At 40.2% G+C, this 24,413-nt stretch overlaps 1 protein-coding gene across 1 annotated transcript in view; it reads left to right on the top strand.

The window, feature by feature from the left end:
• Positions 1 to 24,413, top strand: part of LOC149248834 (uncharacterized) — a 265,848-nt gene that overhangs the window by 221,240 nt on the left and 20,195 nt on the right. Inside the window, exon 28 of the mRNA XM_089451173.1 lies at positions 3,138 to 3,242. Within this exon, the coding sequence (XP_089307299.1) occupies positions 3,138 to 3,242 (105 nt within the window). The remainder of the gene's footprint in view (positions 1 to 3,137; positions 3,243 to 24,413) is intronic.

The following is a 24,413-nucleotide window of genomic DNA, read 5'->3' as shown; positions in this document are numbered from 1 at the left end:
AAGCTTTGATGGCAATTTTATGAAGTATAAGAAGCACAATTCAGATGTTGGTTCTCTTTATTTGGGATAGCCAAACGATGTTAATGAGTGGCAACCTTAACTCTCCAAGGTTAATTTTCTATAATAATGTTTAGCAAGGTAAGGTTCTTTTGTGGCAAATGAGTTCTTATTTACCTTACATATTCAAGCACTCACCTACTTAGATCGATGTTTCTTTGACTCTATTTTTCACACGATGTGATTAGGTGCTGATATTAGGGACTAACCTCCATCTTACTTTCATCAGTCCATGCAGTTTTCCACTATTTCTACAACATTTGTTTTTCTAGGGCTTACTCTTCAATAATCACCTTTTGCCTCCATTCTGTAGCCTTAGCAGTCCTAGTTAGGGAAATCCCGATTGAGTTGGACAAGAGTCAACCAAAAGTGCGTTGAAGAGCTATTGAGGTGACAGTGGGTAGCCTTCCTTAGCTGCACAAGACTTGTTCCTTGATGCTTGGGACCTCATATTATATACGGTGCTAGATTTTGTGTTAACACAACCTTTGACTGTTCTCCAACAGCCAATTGCCCTACAAGCAGATCTGATCTTCCATTTTATGGTGACCAAATGGAAAATACTTGAGATAGAACAAAAGTGAAAGCTAAATAATTCTGGCAAATACACCGAGAATTTTTTATGTATGGAAACATGGGGAGCTAGAATATATCTGTAGCAATGGTCTTTACTCTTTAACTCCATAACAGAACTACATAGCGCAAAGCAAACAACAAACCACAACATGTATATGATGTGACATACCTGTATGCTGTAAGTAAACTTTGATGAAGTGACTGCCTCTCAAAACCTCAATATAGTTTTTGATTCTTTATTTCAAGCTGGTAACCAAGTACCTAAGTTCTCACAAACTGCACCACCGAAGCTACAAAACAGTAAACCCTCTCACTGATCATTCTCAACTATTGTAAATTTACAGGGAGAAGAAAGTTTGTGCTTTGGAAGGGGGGGAGGGGGTATCTTATAGGCTTCAAATGGCGTTTAAGGTTTCACCAAGTCGCATTAACAGTAAATAATATGTACTTTTGGGATCTACATGTGGTGTGTGCCTCAAGTCGACGGAATCTATTTTTCTTTTGCAGGATTTGGTATCTTTTCTCAAGATCTGTTTCTGGCCTTTTGGGATCCCTTTCCCAGGTGGATCTGTGATGGAAATGGTCAGGTCTATATCCGGAAAGAGAATTTGCAGTTCCAGTAACATAGCTTGGGACATAGTTTACAAAGCAACATAAGACTTTTGAAAATGTGGTCAGTGGTCTAGTACTCTCACTGGAAACCTGTCTGTCCTCTGGTTCCAAGGTTGCTCCTCTCTAGCTGGTCAAAATTCCACATATGAAGCACTGTCACATAGATCCTGGGGAAAATGTGTAAAATCATGGTCTTGTAATTACTAGGGGTCTGATGTGTTTCCTGATTTAAGATGGGCTGGAAAATATTATGTGACCAAGAGGGAGGAAAAATAAACAAACCAGCTGATAAAATATATCAGCAATGTAACAACATAAAGAAGTCAATACCATGTTTTACCCTTGAAAAAATTGACATTCATTTTTATGAGCATATCTTTTAGCCTTAACATAGCATAGCTTATGATACTTCAAATTTTTATTACATTTGTTCATTTGAAAGCTTTTGAAAACTATTTTATATATATATATATAAACCACATGATCCAATCCATTTGTAAGCATAGGAAGGAGTTAGAACTTCATTTGGTTTTAACAAAAGTTATATATTGATACGATGGACTGAATGTGAAAAATTTCAATTTCAATTGTATTTTGTTCTCTCATTTTTGGGGAAATGTTGGTTATAATAACTTACAACTGTCCTTTGACTAAGTGGCTGTGCTATGAGGAGCATTTCTATGCCAAAATTAAAATGTATCTAATTCATAATAGAAAGAACGGTTGTTCCTGTGGATGGCAACTATATATTCTTGTATATGAGAGTGGGCACAGTGAACTTGTTGGCTCCTACTTGCAATTGTCAGCTCCAAGGATGAAGTACAAGGTTGTTGTTCGTTTTTTGTCTGATATGTGTCTAAAACAAAGTATGGGGATATATTAGTAAGGTTTCTGACTATTTTCACTTTATCCTTTGCTTTTCATAGGTAATGCATGGCTCGCAATTTGGGAGAGAAGTCCCCTGAATTGATGAGGGGTCCGATATCTCAGACATCCCCTAGATGTCCCACTACCAATATTGGTCTAACCAATGCGTGGGCATCTCTGTTTCTGGACCAAGGGCTCGGGGATGCATTCCTATGCATCTGGTTTTGGGCATAGTGCACACTACTCATTGCCTACAAAGTTGTGGCTTTTGCTCCTATGCTACAGCTCACCCATGGTTATATTGAGTTACCAAATTTAGTGTAGAGTCACACAGAGAACAAATTCTCTGCCAGCTGACAGTCTACAATTTTCCTGAACTCATATGTACATGTGTTGATAGGGCCAGATTAGGGATTGCATATAATACTGTTTTCTTAATAATAATACTACACCCTTCAAGCACTTGCACTAGTGAAGTTGCCATTTGATTTGAGTAACTTTGGTTAGAGTTGCAAAAAACACAACATTATTTTTCATTGCCTGATATTCTGTTGCTGAGTTACTTAATCAATTGTGTTTCTGTGGAAACCTTTTAGGGCGTAATTTTCTTCTAACATGATTACGATTTTAATCTAAGCACTAAAACACCACCTGAGTACTTATTAGACAGCACTCTCTTGTATTGATTTGAAACTCCATTGAATTGGGAAAGGATAAATTGTCATCTAATAATTATAGCAATGCTTCTATTGTCATGTTTGAAATTAAATTTTATTGTTTTACTTTTAACGTTAATGAGAAGTTCATTAGTACATTAGTTCTTTCATTTAGTGGCAAATACTTAAGCATATTCGTTGTCTGTAACAACTATTGTAATTGTGTGTTATTGTGAAGCCAGAAGTGCCATGAAATTTGCCACATCAGTCAATATTTTAGTGCACATTTCATAATCCGTGGTTCTGGATATTTTATACCCCAAAGAATTTCACATTTTATGTCAGCTGTGGATGTGGTTATCTATGCAGGGTGTTGTCGCTTTTGCTTTTGATGAAGAATTTGTTGCAGAAATTGAAAGGCGGCAACAAGGGCAAGGCTCTCACAACCAAGGAGTACTAAATGATTTCTTAGAGGTTTGTTTCTTGTGATCTTTCGTTGTTTATTTCATTTCTCAAATATCAGAAATTTTCTTATGAAAATTCTTTCTTCCCTGGGACCTTTAAAAATATGTGACACATTTTGAACTAATTAGTGAATGTAAATTATCTAGGAAAATCTCTTTGTAGACTTTATGGTCAATTGTAAGATAATGTCAATTGGTTTTATCTTAGGTGGATGGGAGGGATGATTTTGATCCTTTCCACCCAAAGTCAATTTCCACAACTGACATGTTCAACTCATAACAAGTATATTGTTGTAATGACTTCAAGCCTTGTTTTTGACTGACCTTGTGCCCTAAAGAATCTAGGGTTTACCCTGTGTACTGTCCTTGATATGAGGGAAAGTACTCGGTGGTTTTCCCTAGGCGTGTAACATAAAATAGAACACATTTTTCAATGTATCTCAACCTAGGTTATCAAACATGTCCCTGCATTTTACAGGGATGTCATGCATTTTGAAGGATCCATTCTTCATCGAATGATTAAAGGCTCTATAACTCAAGGATACAACTTTTTAAAGAAACTATACATGGATTCATAAACCTGGGTGCAGCATATTATGCCTCTAGAACTGAATATCAAGGGTCTTCGAAACAAAAATTCTGGAAACGACAGCATTAAAATGTTGGAGGCTGCAGTACAAAGGTTGACAAATCTCTGCTCAGAGTTGAATGAAAAGAGGAAAAATATGCATTCTGAACCATGTCCTTGTTCTGATTGTGCATTAAGCAACTCCAGGAGACAGCTGATTACTTATAGCGCTGGTGTTTTATTTACACTTACAGATATCTTTAAGTGCCTCAAGGATGCAAGATTGAATGTGTTCTCATTTAACTATGGCATTTGTGGGCAGGCTGAGGAAGCATATATAAAAGACGATTAGAAACAGCTTGCTCAAATCTGATGTTCACAGCCTTGGAATATCCCATCTTCAACTCATGTGTCTGAGGTTTGAATAGCCAAGAAGAAGTGATTATGCAGACTTTGAATCAGCAATCAAAATATACTAACCTGGGTCATGCTTTAAGGATGAGAAGCAAGCAATACATGACGAGATGGCAACCCTCGCTCAGGAGGAATAGTCCCCTGTAAGGCAGGTCTGATGATCAGGCCGCATGGATTGTTGATGATACAGGCAGGTGTGAGGTCAAAAATGAATAAGCATGCAACCTGTCTCTGAAATTCAGTCATCCAACAAACCAAGACAAGAATAATGATCATAGGGGCTCTATGTATATATGTGTGTGTTATTAAACATTGATTGTGTTGCCACACAATCTAGCAGGGGTCCTAGGAGGGGTACCTATGGTACAACTGCTAGACCTAATGACAACAATGGGACAAAGACCCACTGTCACCTAAGTCAATGCCCCCCACTTTTTACGGACTTTCGCCGATGCGAGGAGACCAGGTATAGAGGAAATCACTAGGATGGTAGGATCAGTGGCTACTTATGGTGTGATTTCCAAGGCACATTCAAAGGAGAGACTCAGATAATGGCTCAATTGCTTCAAGGAGAAGCTAATGGCTCCCCAAGAAAGGCTTATGGAGGAGAATTAGACCTAGGTTTAATGATATCTAATGATGACAAGGAGACCTAAGGTCAAGGCTATTAAGATGATTAGGACCTCTTAGGAAGCTTTGGATGATGCTTATATGCCTTTAAATATACTTTTTCTATCCTTTGGAAGCTTGGACCACACGAGACCTAGGGTTTATGTATAATCTCGGGTGAAGACTCTTCAAAGTACTTTCTAGGTCAAGGTGGGATGGGAGAAAGGGTTTAGAATGATTTATTCCATTGGATACTTTGTGCACAAACTCTCAAGAAAGCCAATGCACCTAAATGTTCAAGATGGGCTTCAAAGTTGGAGCTAGGGCTTGAGATTTCTCAAGAATCAACCGAGGGAATGCCATGAAACCTGGAGGATCACTAGAGGAGACATTGACGTAGTAGCCTATTGTTAAAATTGGCAGCTATGGCCAAACTCCATATGGGTCATCTTATTTATGAAAACTGATATTTTTCTTGGATTTCTCTCTTCGAGAGGTGTAGGATTGATCTAGAGATCATCCAATTCTGACATGTACAAATGAAGTTATGAATTTATTTTGATTATGGACAAATTCTCAAGGTCGGCCAACAAACTTATGTAGGCTCAAAAGCCCAACAACTATTCATCCTCAACGTTTGCTATAAATACATGATGCCTCATCCTCATTTGGACACACTTCACTTCTCACACATCTCTCTCTCCTCACATGATTGGGTACGGATTTTTCGGAAGCCTCTCCACACATGCAAAGAAGATAGTTGTTTTCAGTTTTGGATGTTGACCAGATTTGACTGAAATTTCAGGAGGCCGAAATTTCAGGTGACCAAAATCTCAAGAGGCCAAAATTTAAGGAGGCTAACTTTGACCAGCGTGACCCTGCTTGACTGCGTTTTTGTGAGGGAAATCTTTGTTTGGGTAGGCAGCATTTCTGGGCACAGAAATCGAGGCATTTTGCACTATTTGACCAATGTTGACTATAGAGAATTGACCACATGTTTGGCTTTTGCGTTGATCGAGTTTGACTGTGATTTTCGGGACTAATTTTGGGCTAATTCAAAGGACTGTTGGAGGCCGAGTTGACTAGGTTTGACCGAGTTGTTTTCGAGGTCAAATCTACCCTGTTGACTAGCGTTGACTTTTTTGGTTAGTGCTCTTTTGTTGTTGTTCGAAATTATCAGATTTGTAAATTGTACTATCCCACTCTTTGCTGAACTATTGAAGACTATAAGAAGAATTGATCAAGGGTTTCCCCACATTGGGGCTTGTCCCTGGTTGGTGCCACATCTTGTGTCCTCTTGTCTTGGCTTGTCTTCTACTATTTATGTTTATGTTCTTGCTGCATTTTACTATCTTGTTGATGTGATTGCTAATCTGGATATTGATATTGGGCTAATAAAGAAATTGAAGGAAAATTTCTCTAAAGCATAGAACATACCATTGTTGCCTAAAATTAACATGGTACCAAAGCTGAGGTGAAGACAAAGCCCCAGCAAGAGTGAAAGAGCAATCACCAAAGATAGTTGGACAAGGACAAAAGACTCAATGGGTTCCGCATCCTACTTCCTGGCTGAAGACAAGCTCCATGATAAATCTAACTATCATGGATGGAAGATGTTTGTTGATTTGACCTTGGAAGAAAAAGAAGTGATGGATTATGTGCAGGGTAAAATCCCTGAACCTCCTTCAAATGCACCGGTTGCTGCGAAGACCAAGTACAATAGGGGTGGAGTCAAAGCAAAGAATATTATTTGGGATTCCATTGACAAGCATCTCATGGCCTATATCTTTGAATTGAAGACCTTCGAGGAGATCTACGACAGGTTGGTCAGCATGTTCAAGGTTAGTAATTGCAAATGCTAATCAAATTCTATTTCTCAAGAATAAATTGAAGGATATTAAGAAGGGCAAGGACGAGGACATTCAATCCTATTTCTTGAGGATTACTGAGATCAAGAATGATCTACTCTCGATTGGAGAAGTCATTCTTGACAGGGAACTTACTCTCACCACCCTTGGAGGACTCCCACTTGAGTGGTATGTATTTAGAACCACTACACTCAACAATGATTGAATTCCAGGGTTTGAAGAATTGATGTCAAGATGCCTTCAAGAAGAAACAAGAATGGTGGAGCAAGAAATGCCTTCTAATAGAAGCAACCCCACCACATTCTATGCTCATGCCAAGAGGAAGAACAATGCAGGTTGAAAGAAGCAAAGTTAAGGAAGATCAAGATTCAAAAATGGAAGGAAGGGAAGATGTTTTGTTTGCAATAAGTTTGGCCAGTATGCAAGGGAATGTCCAAATCGAAGGGACACATCGCATGATGATGATTACAATCATTCTAGGGGCAACTTCAACAACGACAATCAAAGGAATGGCAGGTCAAATGGCAAAGGAACAAGGAATGCAGGACATCAAGGAAATGCTCGACCCTCCAAGAAATCAAGGAACTCCAGGTACGAAGAATCCAATGTTGTTAACAATAAGCAAAAAGTGTACTATTTTATATCAGCCCTCTCCACTGCCTCTCCTCCGAACACTTTGGGAAATTCGTTGATTGATAGTGGTGCCTCAAGGCACTTCACCGGATATAAGGAAGCCCTCTCTAATCTGATATAAAAGGAGACAAACATGGAAATCATCCTTGGAGACGATGCCACCTATCCCGTGAAGGGAGTAGGGAATGTTACCCTTCAATTCAATCATGGTAACACTATTCATTTCCAAGAAGTACTATTTGTACTCGATATCAAGAAGGACCTGGTATCCATTTCAACAATGGAAGACAAAGGATTCAAGGTGGCTTTTATGAATGGAAAGGTATGTGTTTGGAAAGAAATTTTAAAGATGCTTTTACTCTTGGGTTCAGGGTTGACACTTTATATCAAGTTGGAGGAAGTCCATTGGGAGCCATGTCTTGCGACACATCTCTACAATCTGAACTATGGCACCAAAGGTTTGCCCATCTTCATTATAAGGCCCTACTCGATGCCCGATGTGAGACAGATAGTGACAGGTATGCCCGAGTTCAAAGTAGAGCATAAAGGTGTATGTCCAGGATGTGCCGAAGGAAAACTTACAAGGGGACCATTCCCCTCAAGTAATAGCAAGACCACAGATATATTGCAATTGATGCACTTCGACGTATCTAGTATGATGCCCGTAAACTCTTTGGGAGGATACTTATATTATCTCACCTTTACGGATGATTATTCTCGCAAGACTTGGATCTACTTCTTGAAGAAGAAGAATGAAGTGTTCACCTGGTTCTACCACTTCAAAGCCTTCATCGAAAACCAATTCGAAAAGAAAATCAAGATATTAAGGACTGATAATGGGACAGAGTACGAATCCAATGAATTCCAAGATTATTGCAGAGAAGCTGGCATTAAGAGGGAGACTACAATGCCGTACACTCCCAAGCAAAATGGTGTGGCTGAAAGGAAGAATCGCTCTATTGTAGAAGTTGTTCATGCCATGCTTCATGATCAAGGCCTTCTGAAGTTTCTATGGGATGAAGCTATAAATACTACCGTGTATGTTCAAAACTGATGCCCTCATCAAGCATTGGACTCCAAGAGTCCCAAAGAAATATACACTGGTAAGAAACCCGATGTCTCTCATTTTAGAATTTTTGGAAGGCTCGTATATTTTCATGTGCCGAAAGAGAAAAGAAGCAAATTGGGTGCATCTGGGAAGAAAGGAATCTTTGTGGGCTATAGTGAAAATTCTAAGGGATATAGAATTTATGTGGTTGGTCAAAAGGAATTTGAGATAAGTCATGATGTCACCTTCGACGAAGATATGGCCCTTAGGAAGATCAACAACCTTCCTATTCTAAGGAAGAACAAAGAAGCTAACACAAGAAATCAGGGTGAAAAAGAGGACGAAACGATGTTTGTTGTTGATGAACCTATGGATCCTATTAATCCTCCTCATGAGCCCTCCTCCTCCTCCAAAAGGAGACCCTTATGGCTTAGGGAGACTCTCCAAGATGTCGAGAGACACATTGCACCAAGGGGGACTTTCCGTGAAAGCAAGAAGTCGAATAGGTATCAAGGATATTTGATCACCATGAGCACTATCATTCAAAATGAGCCTTCATCATTCGAAGAAGCCGTGAAGCAACAAGTATGGAAGGATGCTATGAATGAAGAATACAAGTCAATTATGAAGAATGATGTCTGGGATGTGGTCCCTAGACCGTAGGAAAAATCAGTTGTCTTCTCTAAGTGGCTTAACAAAATCAAGCATGGAGCTAATGGAAGTGTAGAAAAGTTCAAGGCTTGCTTTGTTGCTCAAGGCTTCTCTCAAAAGGAAGGTGTAGATTATGATGAGATATTTTCACTTGTTGCCCAATACACCACCATCCGCTCGATTATAGCCCTTGCCGCCTCACAAGGATGGAACCTACATTAGATGGATGTTAAGACTGCTTTCTTGCATGGTGCAATCAAAGAGGATGTCTATGTGGAACAACCTGAGGGGTTTGAAATACATGATCGGGAATTGCATGTATGCAGGTTGAAGAAAACTCTCTATGGGTTGAAACAAGCACCCTGGGCTTGGTATGAGAAGATCGATAGTTATCTGATGAAGCTCGGATGCGCTAGAAGTGAAGCCAATCCGAACCTTTAATTTAAGGTTGAAAATGATAAACCTCTCATTTTGGTACTTTATGTGGACGACCTCTTTCTGACAGGTGCAAACCCTCTCATTCACAAATGTAAGAGGGAGTTGGCTTCTGAATTTGAGATGAAGAACCTAAGACCGATGTACTATTTCCTAGGGTTGGTGGTCTGGCAAAAGCCAGGCGAAATTTTCCTCTCTCAAGGAAAATATGTTGTGAAGATATTGGAAAGATTTGGGATGGTGGACTGCAAGCCTGTGACTACCACTATGGAACTTAAATTTAAGAAGTTATGTGGTAGTGTTGCTGGACTTGAATTGGGAAATGCTTCTGAGTATCGTCAACTCATAGGAGCACTGATGTTCTTGGTGAACTCCCGTCCGGAGATATGTTTTGCAGTTAGCACATTGAGCCAATACATGTTTGAGCCTCATCATATACATTAGATAGTTGCCAAGAATCTTCTGAGATATCTTCGAGGCACTATCACTCACGGATTGAGATACACTGTCGAAAATGTGAGGCTGCATGGTTATTCTGATGCTGATTGCCTTGGCAGTGTGGTGGATCGCAAGAGCACTTCTGGTTGCTGTTTTTCTTTGGGGTCTGCTTCGATATCTTGGATGAGCAGGAAGCAGAAATCTGTTGCCTTGAGCATCGCCAAGGCCGAATACATAGCTTCTAGTATGGCCTACTGTGAAGCTGTCTAGTTGAGGAAGCTCTTGAGTGAGCTGGTTGGACATGTGATGGATACCACCGTGATCCTCTGCGACAACCAGAGTGGGATTTAATTATCAGAGAATCTCGTGTTTCATGATATCTCCAAGCATATAGATATCATGTACCACTTTATCTGGGATATGGTCTATGTCACAGGGTTCGGCGAACCTGAAGGTTCAGGTTCGAAATTCGGCGAACCTGAAAAAAAAATTTGAAATTCGTTCAGGTTCGCCGAACCTGAAATTCGAACCTCAAGTCGAACCTGAACGAACTCGAACCTGAACGAACCTCAACGAACCTGAAGGCGAATTTTAATGAATTTTTTAAGGTCGATTTTTTTAATGATGCACTGAGAACTTCATTATGACAGCCATGATAGCTGTTTTATCCTACCTTCATCACTGTACTCTAGACCATCATGTTGACTATGATCATGCAAGAGTGTATTCCATGACTGCAGGATCATTGTGATCTTTCTTACACCGAGATAGTGAGATCATGTAAAGATAGTGAGGGATCCGAAGATCTTTCCATTACATATATATACACATTGACTGTTAAGAAATAGATCCACCGAGATGAGATACTATTCCTCACTATACTGAGGTCCTTACTGTCTCATTTATTCTGAGACTGTAATGGTTATCGTGGCTCTTTGTTATGCAGGGATTGTATCCTCCGAGAATGATCATTTCTGCGGCTTTGTTATTGTGCCACAATTGTAGTATATATATGTGTGTGTGTGTGTGTGTGATTGAGACAACGTCTAACATCAACCTTATTAGGCCGAGAGAGAGGTTCTATCACTGTTGTTCTTTGTCTAGAGTCTAGACTTCTATAGGAGTATCACCGAGGCCTTGATGCCAAGACTGCTATGCGAGATCCATTGACACTGTGCCTTTGTCCTAGATCTTTGCTACTCCATTCAGCTGAGATCCTCACAGGTATGTCAAGATCACTAGTTGTGCAATTGTGATATGTCTAGGTAGATTTGTATGCTAAAACAGATGTGCCGAGAATGTCTAATCCTTCAATCTTTGCAACGTCCATTATACAAGGTTATTCCTACTCCATTAGACCGAGGTCAGATATATATATATATATATATATATATATATATATATATATATATATATATATAGATATAGATAGATAGATAGATATATATTGAAAAATATGTATAGTCGAACCTAATGCCGAACCTCATTCGAACCTGATCGAAAAATGCGAATTTGAATCGAACTTAATCGTTGTCGAACTCGAATTCGAACTCGAACCATGTGACATAGGATATGGTACAACAAGGAGCAATAAGGCTCCATCACATTGGGACTGAGTAGCAGGTCGCCGATATTCTGACAAAGTCCTTGGGGAAGGTCAAATTCTTGGCCTTCCGAGAATGACTTGGAGTCGTGGAGAGACCCTCTTATGAGGGTCCTGTATGAGATGGACATTGAGCTCTGAGAGCTCTGAGGGGCTTGGGGTACTTCTTGGAGTGGTGAACAACCATAGGGTGAGTGGTTCAACCTTCCCCTAGTGGTTTGTTGTGTACAGGGTGAGTGGTTCAGCCTTTCCCTGTGATACCCCTTGGCGACATGTAGGTAGGATGAGTGGTTCATCCTTCTCCTGCTAAGACATCCTACCCATGCAGTCTGGGACTCATGACAAGTACCTCTCATCTGGCAGATGGGTAGGGAAATGAGGATAAGGACCATAGTACTATTGATGGATGCATTGTGTACTACCATACTCCTTATGCTAGGATGACCGATATTGATTTGGGGATCAATTAGAACTGAATTCGGGTCAGTAAGAGTGGTATGAGACACCCTCTTTCGATTGGAACTGACTTCGGGTAAGTAAGAGTGGTATGAGACACTCTCTTTTTGGGACTGACTTTGGGTCAGTAGAGAACGGTATGATACATTCTCGATCACTTCTTCTTCTTCATAGTTCAGCAAAGCAGAGTAGTGCATTGATGGCAAAGATAGTACAAATTGGTAGATGGATTAGCAGATGGAGTTCTCCCTAGTTGAGAGGGAGTGTTAAAATTGGCAATTAGAGCCAAACTCCATATGGGTCATCTTATTTATGAAAACTGATATTTTTCTTGGATTCCTCTCTCCGAGAGGTGTAGGATTGATCTAGAGATCATCTGATTCCGAGGCCGAAATTTCAGGAGGCTGACTTTGACAAGCGTTGACCTTGTTTGACTGCGTTTTGTGAGGGAAATCTTTTTTTGAGCAGGCCACATTTTTGGGCACAGAAATCGAGGCATTCTGTACTATTTGACCAATGTTGACTGCATAGAATTGACCGCAGGTTTGACTTCTGTGTTGACTGAGTTTGACTGTGATTTTCGGGACTTTTTTTGGGCTAATCCAGAGGACTTTTGGAGGCCGAGTTGACTGGGTTTGTCCGAGCATTGACTTTTCTAGTTAGGGCTCTTTCGCTGCTGTTATAAATTATCAGATTTGTAAATTGTACTCTCTCTCTTTGTTGAACTATTGAAGACTATAAGAAGAATTAATCAAGAGTTTCTCGACATTGGGGTTTGCCCCTAGCTGGTGCCACATCTTGTGTCCTCTTGTCTTGGCTTGTCTTCTACTATTTATGTTTATGTTCTTTCTGCATTTTACTATTATGTTGATGTGATTGCTAATTTGGATATTGATATTAGGCTAATAAAGAAATTGATGTAAAATTGCTCTAAAGCATAGAACATACCATTGTTGCCTAAAATTAACACCTATCTAAGCAGATTCGAAAAATAGTCCCTTTTAAAAATATCGTAGGAAGCCCGAGCAATGTCGTCTAGGTTGGAGACCGAAGTTTTAGAGAGGAGAAAAGGAGAGGGTAAAAAGGATAAAAATATGGATTAGATCTAAGTTTGAACACCAAGGGATGAGACTAGTGCCTAGACCATTGGGTGTATGGAGTCACAAATGCTTTAGATGAGCTAATTAGATCCTTAAGGAGGCCTAAAGTAGAAGCCGTAGCTGCCACTTTCAACAATTACCCCCTTTGAAGAAAGTTAATGGAGTTTCATGGACAAATTACAACAATTCATTTCACATTGTCAATGAGTAACACATGCAAAAATTCCCAAGATCACAATTTCATACCTTGTCAAATAAATTAGGGCATAAATCTTCACTATGAGAATGAATTCCATGCTTTAGACATTTACATAAAGATATTCAACAAGAAAAGGAACTTACTAGACAATATCAAGTATATCCATCCATTATACCATGAAAAAGAGGCTCCAAAATCCAAACCAACTCCAAATATCAAAGTGCATTTGTGAACATCCAAGACATTCCCAAACTACAGGTTCAAATTCTTTTCTAGATCATATGAAAATCCCAAGTGATGATCCTTTACAAATGAGACTCCTCTTTTATTTATATGAGCCTTTAGGAATTCAATTTGGTCTAATTAGCCTAATAAGCCCCTACAAATGACTTTAATGTGCAAAATAACAACCCTATTGGTGACAAGCCCACCAAATAGCATAAAAGTATACAACAAGCCTTCCTAATGAGGCCGAGATGATAAAATAATGGTGCAAAAGGGCTATTGGAAGGCCAAGATAAGTCCTTAATGTGCCAAGATGAAGAGGAGGGCTCTCAAAATGATGATCAATTGGGTTTGCCCCTTGGTTTCCAAGCAAAACATTTGTGGTGCTCCCAAGTGGTTGTGGGGCACAATGAATGGTATCATGGGTCTCCAACTGGATCAAACATGTCAATGCTCCATCAATAAGGGCTAGAATGATGATACAAGCCTTCCCATGTCTCTCCATATGAGACAAAACTCCATTTGGGCCCTAGATCAGCTACCAAGTGTCTGGTGTAACTATGTGCCCAATTGGGTAACGTGGTCTAGGTGCATCATCATCTCTGTATAATGTAATGACCAAAAGTCATATACGCAGTGAAAATATTTAAAATACTTGGTAGACAAAGACATCCATCGTAGGATAGTAACTGTAATTGTATATTGTTTAAAAGAGTTGATGTAGGATGATACAAATGAGAATGAGGGTCTTGTATATATATAGCCAAGTAAGTACCCCTTCACGAACAGTTATGTCCTTTAGGGACATACCTTTTCATTAATTGCTAACTAATTAATCGTTAATCTTATTTTTTGTTTTTTACATTACTTGTGTTTATTTTTATATAAATTTAGTTCGTTACATTGCCTTCCCCTTCCAAAAGATTTGTCCTCAAAGCTTGTTGATCAAAATATCTTCTTATTTCTGAGCTTTCATCTTTGTTGATACAAGACGATATGATGTTCTGAGCGATAGACAGAATTGTCGTACTGAAAACGGATCAGACCATCCTAGATTAATCTTCTAGGAAATCTTCTGACCCTTGGAGATGTGTGGTGAATAGTTATCGTATGACTGGATTGAGCTTATTTCAGTATTCTTCGGAACATAAGTTTGTTTATGTTCTACGTGATATAGATTTGTAGATTTATTAAGGCGTCTACTCTTGTGATTCGGATGTAGATAAGGAATTTTTCTTGTTTGAACTTCCTTAAACGTTTTTATGGTAGTTTCTTGATTTCCATCAGGCATTGTTGTTGTTGACTTAACTACTGAATCCTTATTTGGGGTGTCCTTTGTTTGAACGACAACCTCTGAGTATGTTTTTACTTCAATAGGGTTTGGATTTGCCTGAACTGCGAGATTAGTGGTATTGATGTTTGTTTCTTTAGTTTGGATTGCTACATCTGGAGATTTTGATGCTTCCTTTGCGACAAGTTCTTTGACCCTATTCGTCAATGATTTCTTTTTGTCCTTAAGTTTATTAATTGATTTGAGCGGATTTTGATTATGATCTTTGAGATGTAAGCATTCCTCATTCTCTAAGTCAAGTTTATTTTGGCGTTCACACTTCTCATCTTTTAAATACTTGATTTGTTCTACTAATGTTTGGTTAAGGCTCTTTAAACGTAAATTTTCTTCTTATTGTTCTGATAAACGCTCTTTGAGTTCCTTCTTTGATGTTTTAGCTTTCTTGACTTGTTCGAGTAGTTTTTCTTGGTGATCTCTGAGGCGTGAAATTTCTTTGTCTCTGCTCCAGATGACTTCTTCAAACTCTTTTTGCTTCTTTGATATAGCTTTTTAGTTATCTTGAAACATCAAGTTTGAGATATCCTTAAGGTCTTCTAATGAAGATTTTATTGATTTTGATTTACTTGTCATGTCTCGAAACGTGACCATCTTCCCTTTATAAGAAAACGTCAAAACTTGTTTCTCTATGTTTAACATGAATCTACCCAAATCCTTAAACCAGGGTTGACTGAGTATGATGTCAGTCTTTTTATTCGTCCTTACAACATGAAATTGAGATATGTACTCATAATGACCAATTGTCACTTGTAGATCACTAATTTTATACTCTTTTTGGTCAAAAATGTTTTTCTTTACACCAATGCTTAGCTCTGGAATTAATCGCTGATTTGCCAAGTTGATGTTGATATATTTTTTATCGTTGCTTGGGCTGATGGCGACATTAACTCCTCTTCCCTGGATACTTCCTTTTAATGTAATTACTCCGTGATCTGTAACTGAAAGACCATTATAGGAAAACCTTTCTTCCTTCGTCATTTTAGAATTGAGCTCCATCAATTTTTTTTTCAATGATTGATCCCATTTGTTTTGTCGAGATGACTTAAGGTATTACGTAATTGGCTTTTCTTTGTTTTGTTTCTCTTAATATAATTTTTTTTTTATAATTTAAGTAATTAATTAATTATTTTTTTTTAAATAATTAAATTATATAATCAAATTAATTTAATTAATTAAATTTATTACTTAAGTTGTAATTATATAATAAAATTATATGGTGTAATTAATTATATTATAAAATTAATTAACTTAATGTTATCACTAAATCGTTTTTTTAAAAGGGACGTGGTCGTGAAGCGTGACCGACTTGCTGGCTTTTATGTAGGTGCCAGTTGACTTGAAAGCAATGTTGAACAACGGTACGATCGGACCAACAGTGGTTGACTATGGTCGGTAGTGTGGATAGCATATATGCCTGTGTTTGTGAGGTATCGTGGTCCAGCTACCATGAGTAGTGGCAGATGGAGGGACATACACAATGATGGGAATGTCGAGAGCTGTGGGCATTGATTGAGTTGAGACAGTGGAAGAGAGTAGCGGCGGATCAATCAGGTAGTAGATTTGTGGTGGTTTGTGGACACTGGGTAGTAGGGTATGACAATGGAGTTTGGACATGCAGGAGGAGAAATGCGGAATGGCAAGGATGCGGTTGGAGTAGTAGCGGAAGTAAGTAGCGGGGGCAGGGGGTTCGACGGTGTGGTTAGTAGGGGGATGGAGGAGCTGACAGGTGGGGATGGGAAGGTTTGGGCTCAGTGATGGTTGATGGCACAGGTGGCGGGATGTCGAATGAGCAGACGCGAGGGCACGGGCGATGGAGCTGTTGCTGAAGATGACGAAACAGAGGACAAAGGCCGTTGGTGGGGTTGTGCTGCTTGGTGTGCGTGGGTGAGAAGGCGAGGTAGACTAGTACGGTGGTCGAGCGAACATGCTCTACAGGGAAGTCATTTTTTTATAATAATTTTTTTACATAACTTATTTTTTAAATTTTTTTTTTTGTTAAATCTGATTTTGATTTTTTTTTCTATGTATGTATATATATTTTTTATAATTTTTTTTATATATTATATACATATTCTTTTTTATCCCTTTATTTAGTTATTTTTTTGATATGGCCAAAGGCCTAGTAGCAACTTCAGAATGGAGGAGCTCCTTGTTGTAGCAAATGCTTGATTGCCAACAATAAGGTTGTCAGGAGGTTGATGGCCAAAGGCCTGGTGATTAGCCTACTTGGCTTTGATACCAATGTAACGACCAAAAGTCATATACGCAACAAAAATATTTAAAATACTTCGTAGACAAAGACATCCATCGTAGGATAGTAATTGTAATTGTATATTGTATAAAATAATTGATGTAGAATGATACAAATGAGAATGAGGGCCCTGTATATATATAACCAGGTAAGTACCCCTTCACGAAAAGTTATGTCCTCTAGGGACATACCTTTTCATTAATTGCTAACTAATTAATCATTAATCTTATTTGTTGTTTTTTTACATTATTTGTGTTTATTTTTATATAAATTTAGTTTGTTACATATAGCTAGGGCATGAGCAAGCAATATGTGGTGCTGACGAAGTGCATGGCGTGGTAATCAATGCTCTGCTGTGGTGGAGGCCGATGGCTCTCAATACTCACCCTACAAGTGTCGTTATGACCCTCTGGAGGGTGCATACCCTGTATAGGGAGACCAAGTCTAAATGGAGAGGCACCTGCAATCCCGTATAAGATTCAATGCGTTTCCTCACCTTTCAATACAACAATTCATTAGTGCATTTGAGTAAATAAGCTTGCAAATCAAGGGAAAAAGTGGCCACTTCATAGTGGCATGGCCTTCTAAATGGGCTTTAGAGTGTACATGTGTCACCAAGCTCATGAGAGAGGTTAATAAAGGACCCTATTAGGTGGTTTCAACCTCTAAGGGAGTAATAGTCGATGGTACATCCGTCAAATAGCAGGTGTCATGTGAAATAATGGTGGAACAGAGTGGGGCAACAAGGAATGCTCCAAGCCACATGCCATGGTACATGGGTAGCTATGATAAGGCAACTCCATACATTAGGTCTATAAATGTAGGAGGGAGTAATCATGGTACATGACTTACACCGAACATTGTTTTTCCACTCTTCTTCATATGCCTTTTTCCTTTTATTGATTTTTTTTTCTTTTAATTGCTTGGGACTCCAAGGGATGTTAGCATGATGTGTATGATAAAGCAATGATTACCTGCTTAAGGTTGGACAATTCATTGCCCCCCAAGAGTTGAGACAATCATGGGTTCCTTAATGATGTAGGGGGCACCCATAGGGGCCCTAGGAACTAGGGTGATGGCCATGATGACACGTAGAGCTCATGCTTTCCTTTTGCCCACACGCTAAATTTTATGTCCCAGCCAACTTTTGCATTTTATGGTACATTTCCTATTGTAAGTGGCCAAATTATTCTTTTAACTTTCTTATTAGCTGCATCAACCTTCGGGCAATGTTTTAAAGCTCCGACTCCGACTCCGACTCGGCCGAGGGTCGACTCCGACTCGGCCGAGGACTCGGTATCGACTCGGCCGGCTCGATTTCAATGACTCGGTCGTTGTAAAAAATACATTAAATATTTATTTTTTATAAAAACACATAATTTTAAAGATTTTCATTCATGTTTCCAAACACACAGCATTAGAATATAGATAGAAGACAACATATTATCAAAGTAGGCTCATGAATATATCCATTATATCAAAATGGCACCCAGTGCATTGTCCAATACATACACGATGATGATATAGAGATCAAAACAAAAACAAATAACCAAGGAGGCTATAAATGGCCTCTACAACAAAACTCTGTGACCAGTACTACTGGCTACTGCTAGAGTTGCCAACATCATCTGGCTCAGAGTTACTTGGGAGCGGGAGCGAAAGTGGGGAGCAAGAGCGAAAACGGGAGCTGGAGCGACATTTTCAGAAGCTCCTGGTTTTGGAGCGAATCCTGGAGAAGTTCGACAACCAATGTCACTAACATCAAGGTACAAAGAGGGATTGGTGCTCTTGGTTAAATACGAGTTCCATACCCTAATACAGGACAAAATTCAATGGAAACATTGCAATCCTCCAATCCTGAAATCCTGAAAATCTGATAAGTCTGCTGAATTTTGAATGAAATCTAAAATTCTACTTTCTCCATATGAAATCCAATGAGGCCGGAACCACTCTCAAACATCCTGAGTCATTTCATGGTAATGTTAAAAATTTAAGTAAAAGGATGAAAATGAAGATTAAGGAGAATGTCACTTTTACTTTAAGAATTTAACATTACCATGAAATTTGAGTAGCATATCAATACTAGGAGAGGTGAATGGACCCCAAATAGCACTTAACCAATTTAGAAAACACCTTGGAGTCCCCAACAATCAGCTAAATGTTAAAAAGTTAAAAAAAAATTAGAAAAATCGTTGTTTTTTGTGGGGACTGGCTAGATTTAATGACTCGGCCGAGTAGATGTGGAAACGGCCGGGTTGACCGAGTCATGATTGACTCGGCCGAGTCATGCAATAACTCGGCCGAGTCAGTCATGACTCGGCCTCCCGAACTGGTTTTTCTGCCGAGTCATAAAATTCTTCAATGACTCGGATCAACTCGGCCGTTTCGGATTCGATTCGGCCGAATTTTAAAACTATGCCTTCGGGGCATCGTTCTAGGCCTGATCCAAAGTGTGGACAAGGGGAGGGGGAGGCTAACACCTTGTGGATCCAGTGGACAAATGTGGACCCGGACGAGAAAAGTGTGAAAAGGGGTTATAATTAGTGGATGGGAGTCAGATGTATGGTGTCAGAAAGTGGGACCACACAACCAAAATCAGGTTTTCCCATGTAGTGCCACTCCTAAAGCTAGTAGCCAATAGAGGAGATCCCATGGGACTAGGATACAAGATTAACCACCAAGTTGGAACAAGGGAACAAGAGTATAATCCAAGCCCATTCTTTCCACTAAATCCCCCCACTAATCCATGTCCAAATGTGTCCAAGGAAAGCAAGCATAAACACCGAATTGCGTAATGAAAAGTCATACCTTTGGGGTTGGAAGGCTGACCTTCAAACATATGATCATAACAGATGGGCTAGGGCACATAATGGCTGGCTTAGGTGGCACATCAAGCTATCTGGTGGCTGTAAGGAGCTACTGGCAGCCGGCTGAAGACAAATCTAAGAGAAAATCTCTCTTATAGGGGTCTGGGTCATGTGAAAATTCCTAATCCTGGAGGAACTCGTACTGCAACAAAAATTGAATTTACTTCTCCTACTTGATTTTAATATACATTATGAAGTTATTTTTTGAATATTAAAGCAAATTACTTCTGCAGCCTACACTACTTTAATTTTGATTTCATGAAACAAAAATATGAGCAAAGAACAAGATACATAGGACACATTTATTTTTGGACAAAATAGATCTCAGGAAAACCCAATGCAGGAAAGCAGATGCAGCAAATCTGAGGGTTTTCTATTATTAAGCAGTAATTCTAAATACAATGCTGGATGCCCTCCCGACAATCTAGTGACAAAGATAATAAAATGGCGGAAAGTTGAGTGAGTTTTACCTCACTTCACCCAACAGATTCCGGCTGATTTAACAGCAAAAATGGCTAACCTCGGCTATCTCTGTGCTGGCACTGCGTAGGTCCCGCATCAGCTTTACAGGCTCTGCGTCAGCTCTACGCTGTATCTTTTGTCTCCTACTTCAACCTTCCCGGTTGTTCCGATAGTCCCCCGACAGTTCCCGCTTTCTGCATGAGGGTAGCTTCTGCTTTTGTGCTGGCCCTTTTTGCTCTATGTCAGGCCTACGTGGCTCCAAATTCGCCCAACATCAGGCCTACGTGGGTCCAGATTGGGTCTCTCTGCCTCTCTGTCAGTACTCCTGAACTAACCCTGCCCCTCTGCTGCAGAATGATCACCTAGTTCAAATTCTTAGCTTCCTAGCCCCAGAAATCAAACTCCAAATCAATTTGTTCTCTCTGTGTATGTTTCTAAATGAACGCCAAGCCTCCTTCTTATACTTTTATCGTTGAGACTTCAACGGCAAAGATTAAGTCTGTAATCAACGACTAAGATTAAAACTTGACTTGATCCTCCTTCTAGATCATTCTCACCCATATTTTAATTAATACCCATTAATATTTTAATTTTCCTAAGTTTAGACTTAGGAACCCCATTAAAAATATTAATTATTTTAATAAAATACAATTTGTGGAATTTCACCAAACGGTTTCTGGGTTCTTTAGAACTCATGTGCCTTAGCCTCTCCACCAATTTTCATAGGTAGAGCACATCAGATGCTACTAGAAACTAACGCTCCCTCTTAGCGAGGAAAGTGCTCTAGCAACAATGTGCAACTGCATCCTGCTCTGTTTCTGAAGCACCTCCTTTCCGCACTGTTGTTGCCACCAACACTATGCTATTGCTGCTACTGTACTGCTACCCTCGACACTGCCACTGCCACTACTGCATCTGTGCTACAGCTCCCTCTACATCTGCTGCTAACACTACCACTCTAGCTCTGTACTACGTCATTTTCCAATTGCTGCTACTCAGCAACGGAAAAGCATCCAAAATTTCTGAACTAACATTGTTCAACATAACACCATGAATGTTAGAATTTGACTGCTACTAGTCTCTGACCCTCTGAATCTTCTGCGTTGCTACTGACTTCTGCACTGTTCCATTTGCACTGCTGCCAACCTTGCTCTACCCTGATCAGTCCCTGGTCTCAAGCTACTACATCTATCCTCCAAACAATCCACTGTATCATCTGACACTAAGTCCATCTCGCTACTGCTGAATCTTGGGCTCCCGTAGCAAGGAATTGATCCAAGAGGTGGACTCCTCAAGGATCCTGCCCATATGTAGTCCTCCTAACTACAACTCAATATCGTCCCATTGCCCTCCTGGAGATGCGTGGGCACTAATGGCAAACTCATCTTCGTCAATTTTTGTTGGAGCAACCTTAGGATCATGTTTCTCATCCTTATCCTTCTGCTTCAAAGGACACTAGGATGCAAAGTGGCCCTTCTCACCACATCTGAAACATTTCACCTTCGAAATGTCCTTCTTCTGCTTCTGCTGACCTTTTGATGCTAGAGCTGCGTTCTACTCCTCCTCCTTGGTCTTTGTGCCACTCCCACTGCTACCATTGAGGTTGACCTTAACTAGGTCCCTCCTTAATTCTTCCTGTTGAAGAGTTGCCTGTTGATTTTTGGTAGCATCGGATGTGCTCAAGCCATGAAAATTGGTGGAGAGGCTAAGGCACATGAGATCTCCAAGACCTAGAAACGTTTGGAGAAATTCCACCCAGATGAGGAGATATTAAAATAATTAATATTTTTAATGGGTCCCTAAGTCTAAACCTAGGAAAATTAAAATATTAATGTGTATTAATATAAAATGGGTGAGAAAGTTCCAAGAGATAAGGATCAAGCCAGATCTAATCTTAGCCGTTGATTACAGACTTAATCTCGGCCGTTGAATCGTCAACAGGAAAAGTATAAGAGGTGGCTTGAGGGTCAGTTGGAGATACACCAAGAAAGATCAAGAATTCGATTTTTTGGGGCTGGGTTTGCTGAGGAAATCGAGTTAGAGATCAGTTGCAGTGAGGGGCAGTTCAGCAAGGGATTTCAATCCAAGGTTGAAGAATATATATCAGAGAGGCAACAAAGTGCCAGAAGATGCAGCATATAGCCTAGGAGGACTGACGCAGAGGCTGAGGAGGCCAGCACAGATGACACAGAAACCGAAGAGGCAGACGCAAACGCTGACGCAGACAGCACAGAGGGCTTGAGAGGCTGACACTGGGCTAAAGAGGTTGCGCTGAGGAGGTTCTGTGGGGCAAACTGAGAGCAGATTAGCCGGGAGAGGGTGACATAATTCGAGAGAGGGTGACACAGTTCTAGAGGAGTGCTTGGAGCAATTTTCGCTGTCTAACACAAGGAATAGCCGGAGTCACTGTGGGCTTGTTCAGCTGGTTGCTGATTTGCTAGAATATCTGTCTTTGGATAAAGGTACTACTGCCAAGGAACCCTAGTTGTATTCAGAAATCTCTTTAATAATAAAACCCTCGTATATGCTGGACCGGTTTTCCCGAATTGGGTTTTTCCAAGGACGATTGTCCAAAAATAATGGTGTCCCTTGTGTTGTCTCAATTTATTTCAATTGTTGATCTGTATATTTGTGAAGGCTGCAATTGTGTTTATTTCGATGTTTATGTTAATAAATAACTTGTTAATGTAAAGAACAAGTAGGAGATAGTAAACCAAATATTGTAGTAGGGGTTTCTGATGTATTAGATTAAGAAATTTTCACATGGTATCTGAGCGATTGCAGATCAGAGGCGACTGAAGACACCAGCCAAGAAAATTTGAAAATTTGCAACAGAGAAGCAATTATCCCGAGAGACAGCGTTGTTCCAGAGCCGGAGACGCAGAAGGAGGGACGTGGTGCAGAGAAGGTGATGCAGAGGCTCACGCAGTGCCTGCTTCAGCACTTTGAGCGAAGTAAAGGTGACGCAGTAGCTGGGAGGAGCCCACACAGTAGTTGCGTCAGCTATCTAGGCCAGCGCAAAGGCAGTGGGGGGGGCAAATCAGGGTTACGCAGTGCCAAGTCATCTTTCTCACTCAGGAAGGATTGATGCAGTGACCAAGCGGAGCTGATCCAACTCTCACTATGATTGCACAGAGCCAGAAGGGCTCAAATTCATCAGTTGTCGGGGCCAAGGGAGCTGAGCAGATTTTGATTTGTGGAGCTGCTGGGATGCTGTTTCTGTCTGTGTAGAACAGTGTCTAAGGGGACTGAATCAAGGTAGAGGGAAACACTACCTCGACAAATTTCTAGCCAAGAAATCTAGATCCAAGTTGCAGTGGCAAAGGAGGATTGGAGATGAGTGATTTGACAGTTGGCTAGAGGATTTCCAGGAGGGAAGTCGAGACTCAGAGGGAGTTTAGAAGAGGAGCAGAGATGGCAGTAAATGGATTGAGGGATTAGGACAGATTAGATGGGGCTTCCAATTTTGTCATCTGGAAGGCAAGGATCCTGGCAATCTTGGATAAACATCGCATCAAGGACTATGCCTTGAAAACCGTAGTTGTCCGAGTTGACCTTGATGCAAATGAGAAGTATGAGGAGGTCATGGCGAAGGCGAAATACATGATCCTAGACATAGTCAAGGATCATGTAATACCACATATTGCTGAGAAGTCAATAGCAAGGGAAATGTGGGAGACCTTGACCACCTTATACCAAGGCTTTTCCGTGTAGCGGAAGATGTTATTGTAGAATCAACTGAGGTCATATTAGATGCAGAAAGGTGAGGTGATAGATCACTTCCTTCTCAGGTTGCAAGGAATTCGTGACCAACTTACTTCCGTGGGGTCTACACTGGATCCAAAGTTTATGGTTAGGACTGCTCTGAATGCAGTCTCCGAGGACTAGCAGACGTTTGTCCAAAACATTTTGGGCAGAGTGACTCTCCCTAGTTGGGAGGAGATGTGGGTAGCTCTTCGACGGGAAGAGATCGGGAGGTTGACTAAGGCGGGGAGTAGCAGTAAGG

The sequence above is a fragment of the Pinus tabuliformis genome, chromosome 7 (assembly GCF_031772625.1).
Source record: "Pinus tabuliformis cultivar Carrire ecotype Pingquan chromosome 7, CPIR1, whole genome shotgun sequence".
NCBI classification, from domain to species: domain Eukaryota; kingdom Viridiplantae; phylum Streptophyta; class Pinopsida; order Pinales; family Pinaceae; genus Pinus; species Pinus tabuliformis.
The sequence above is the reverse complement of the archived record's forward strand: the minus strand, read 5'-3'. Positions and strand labels throughout refer to the sequence as shown.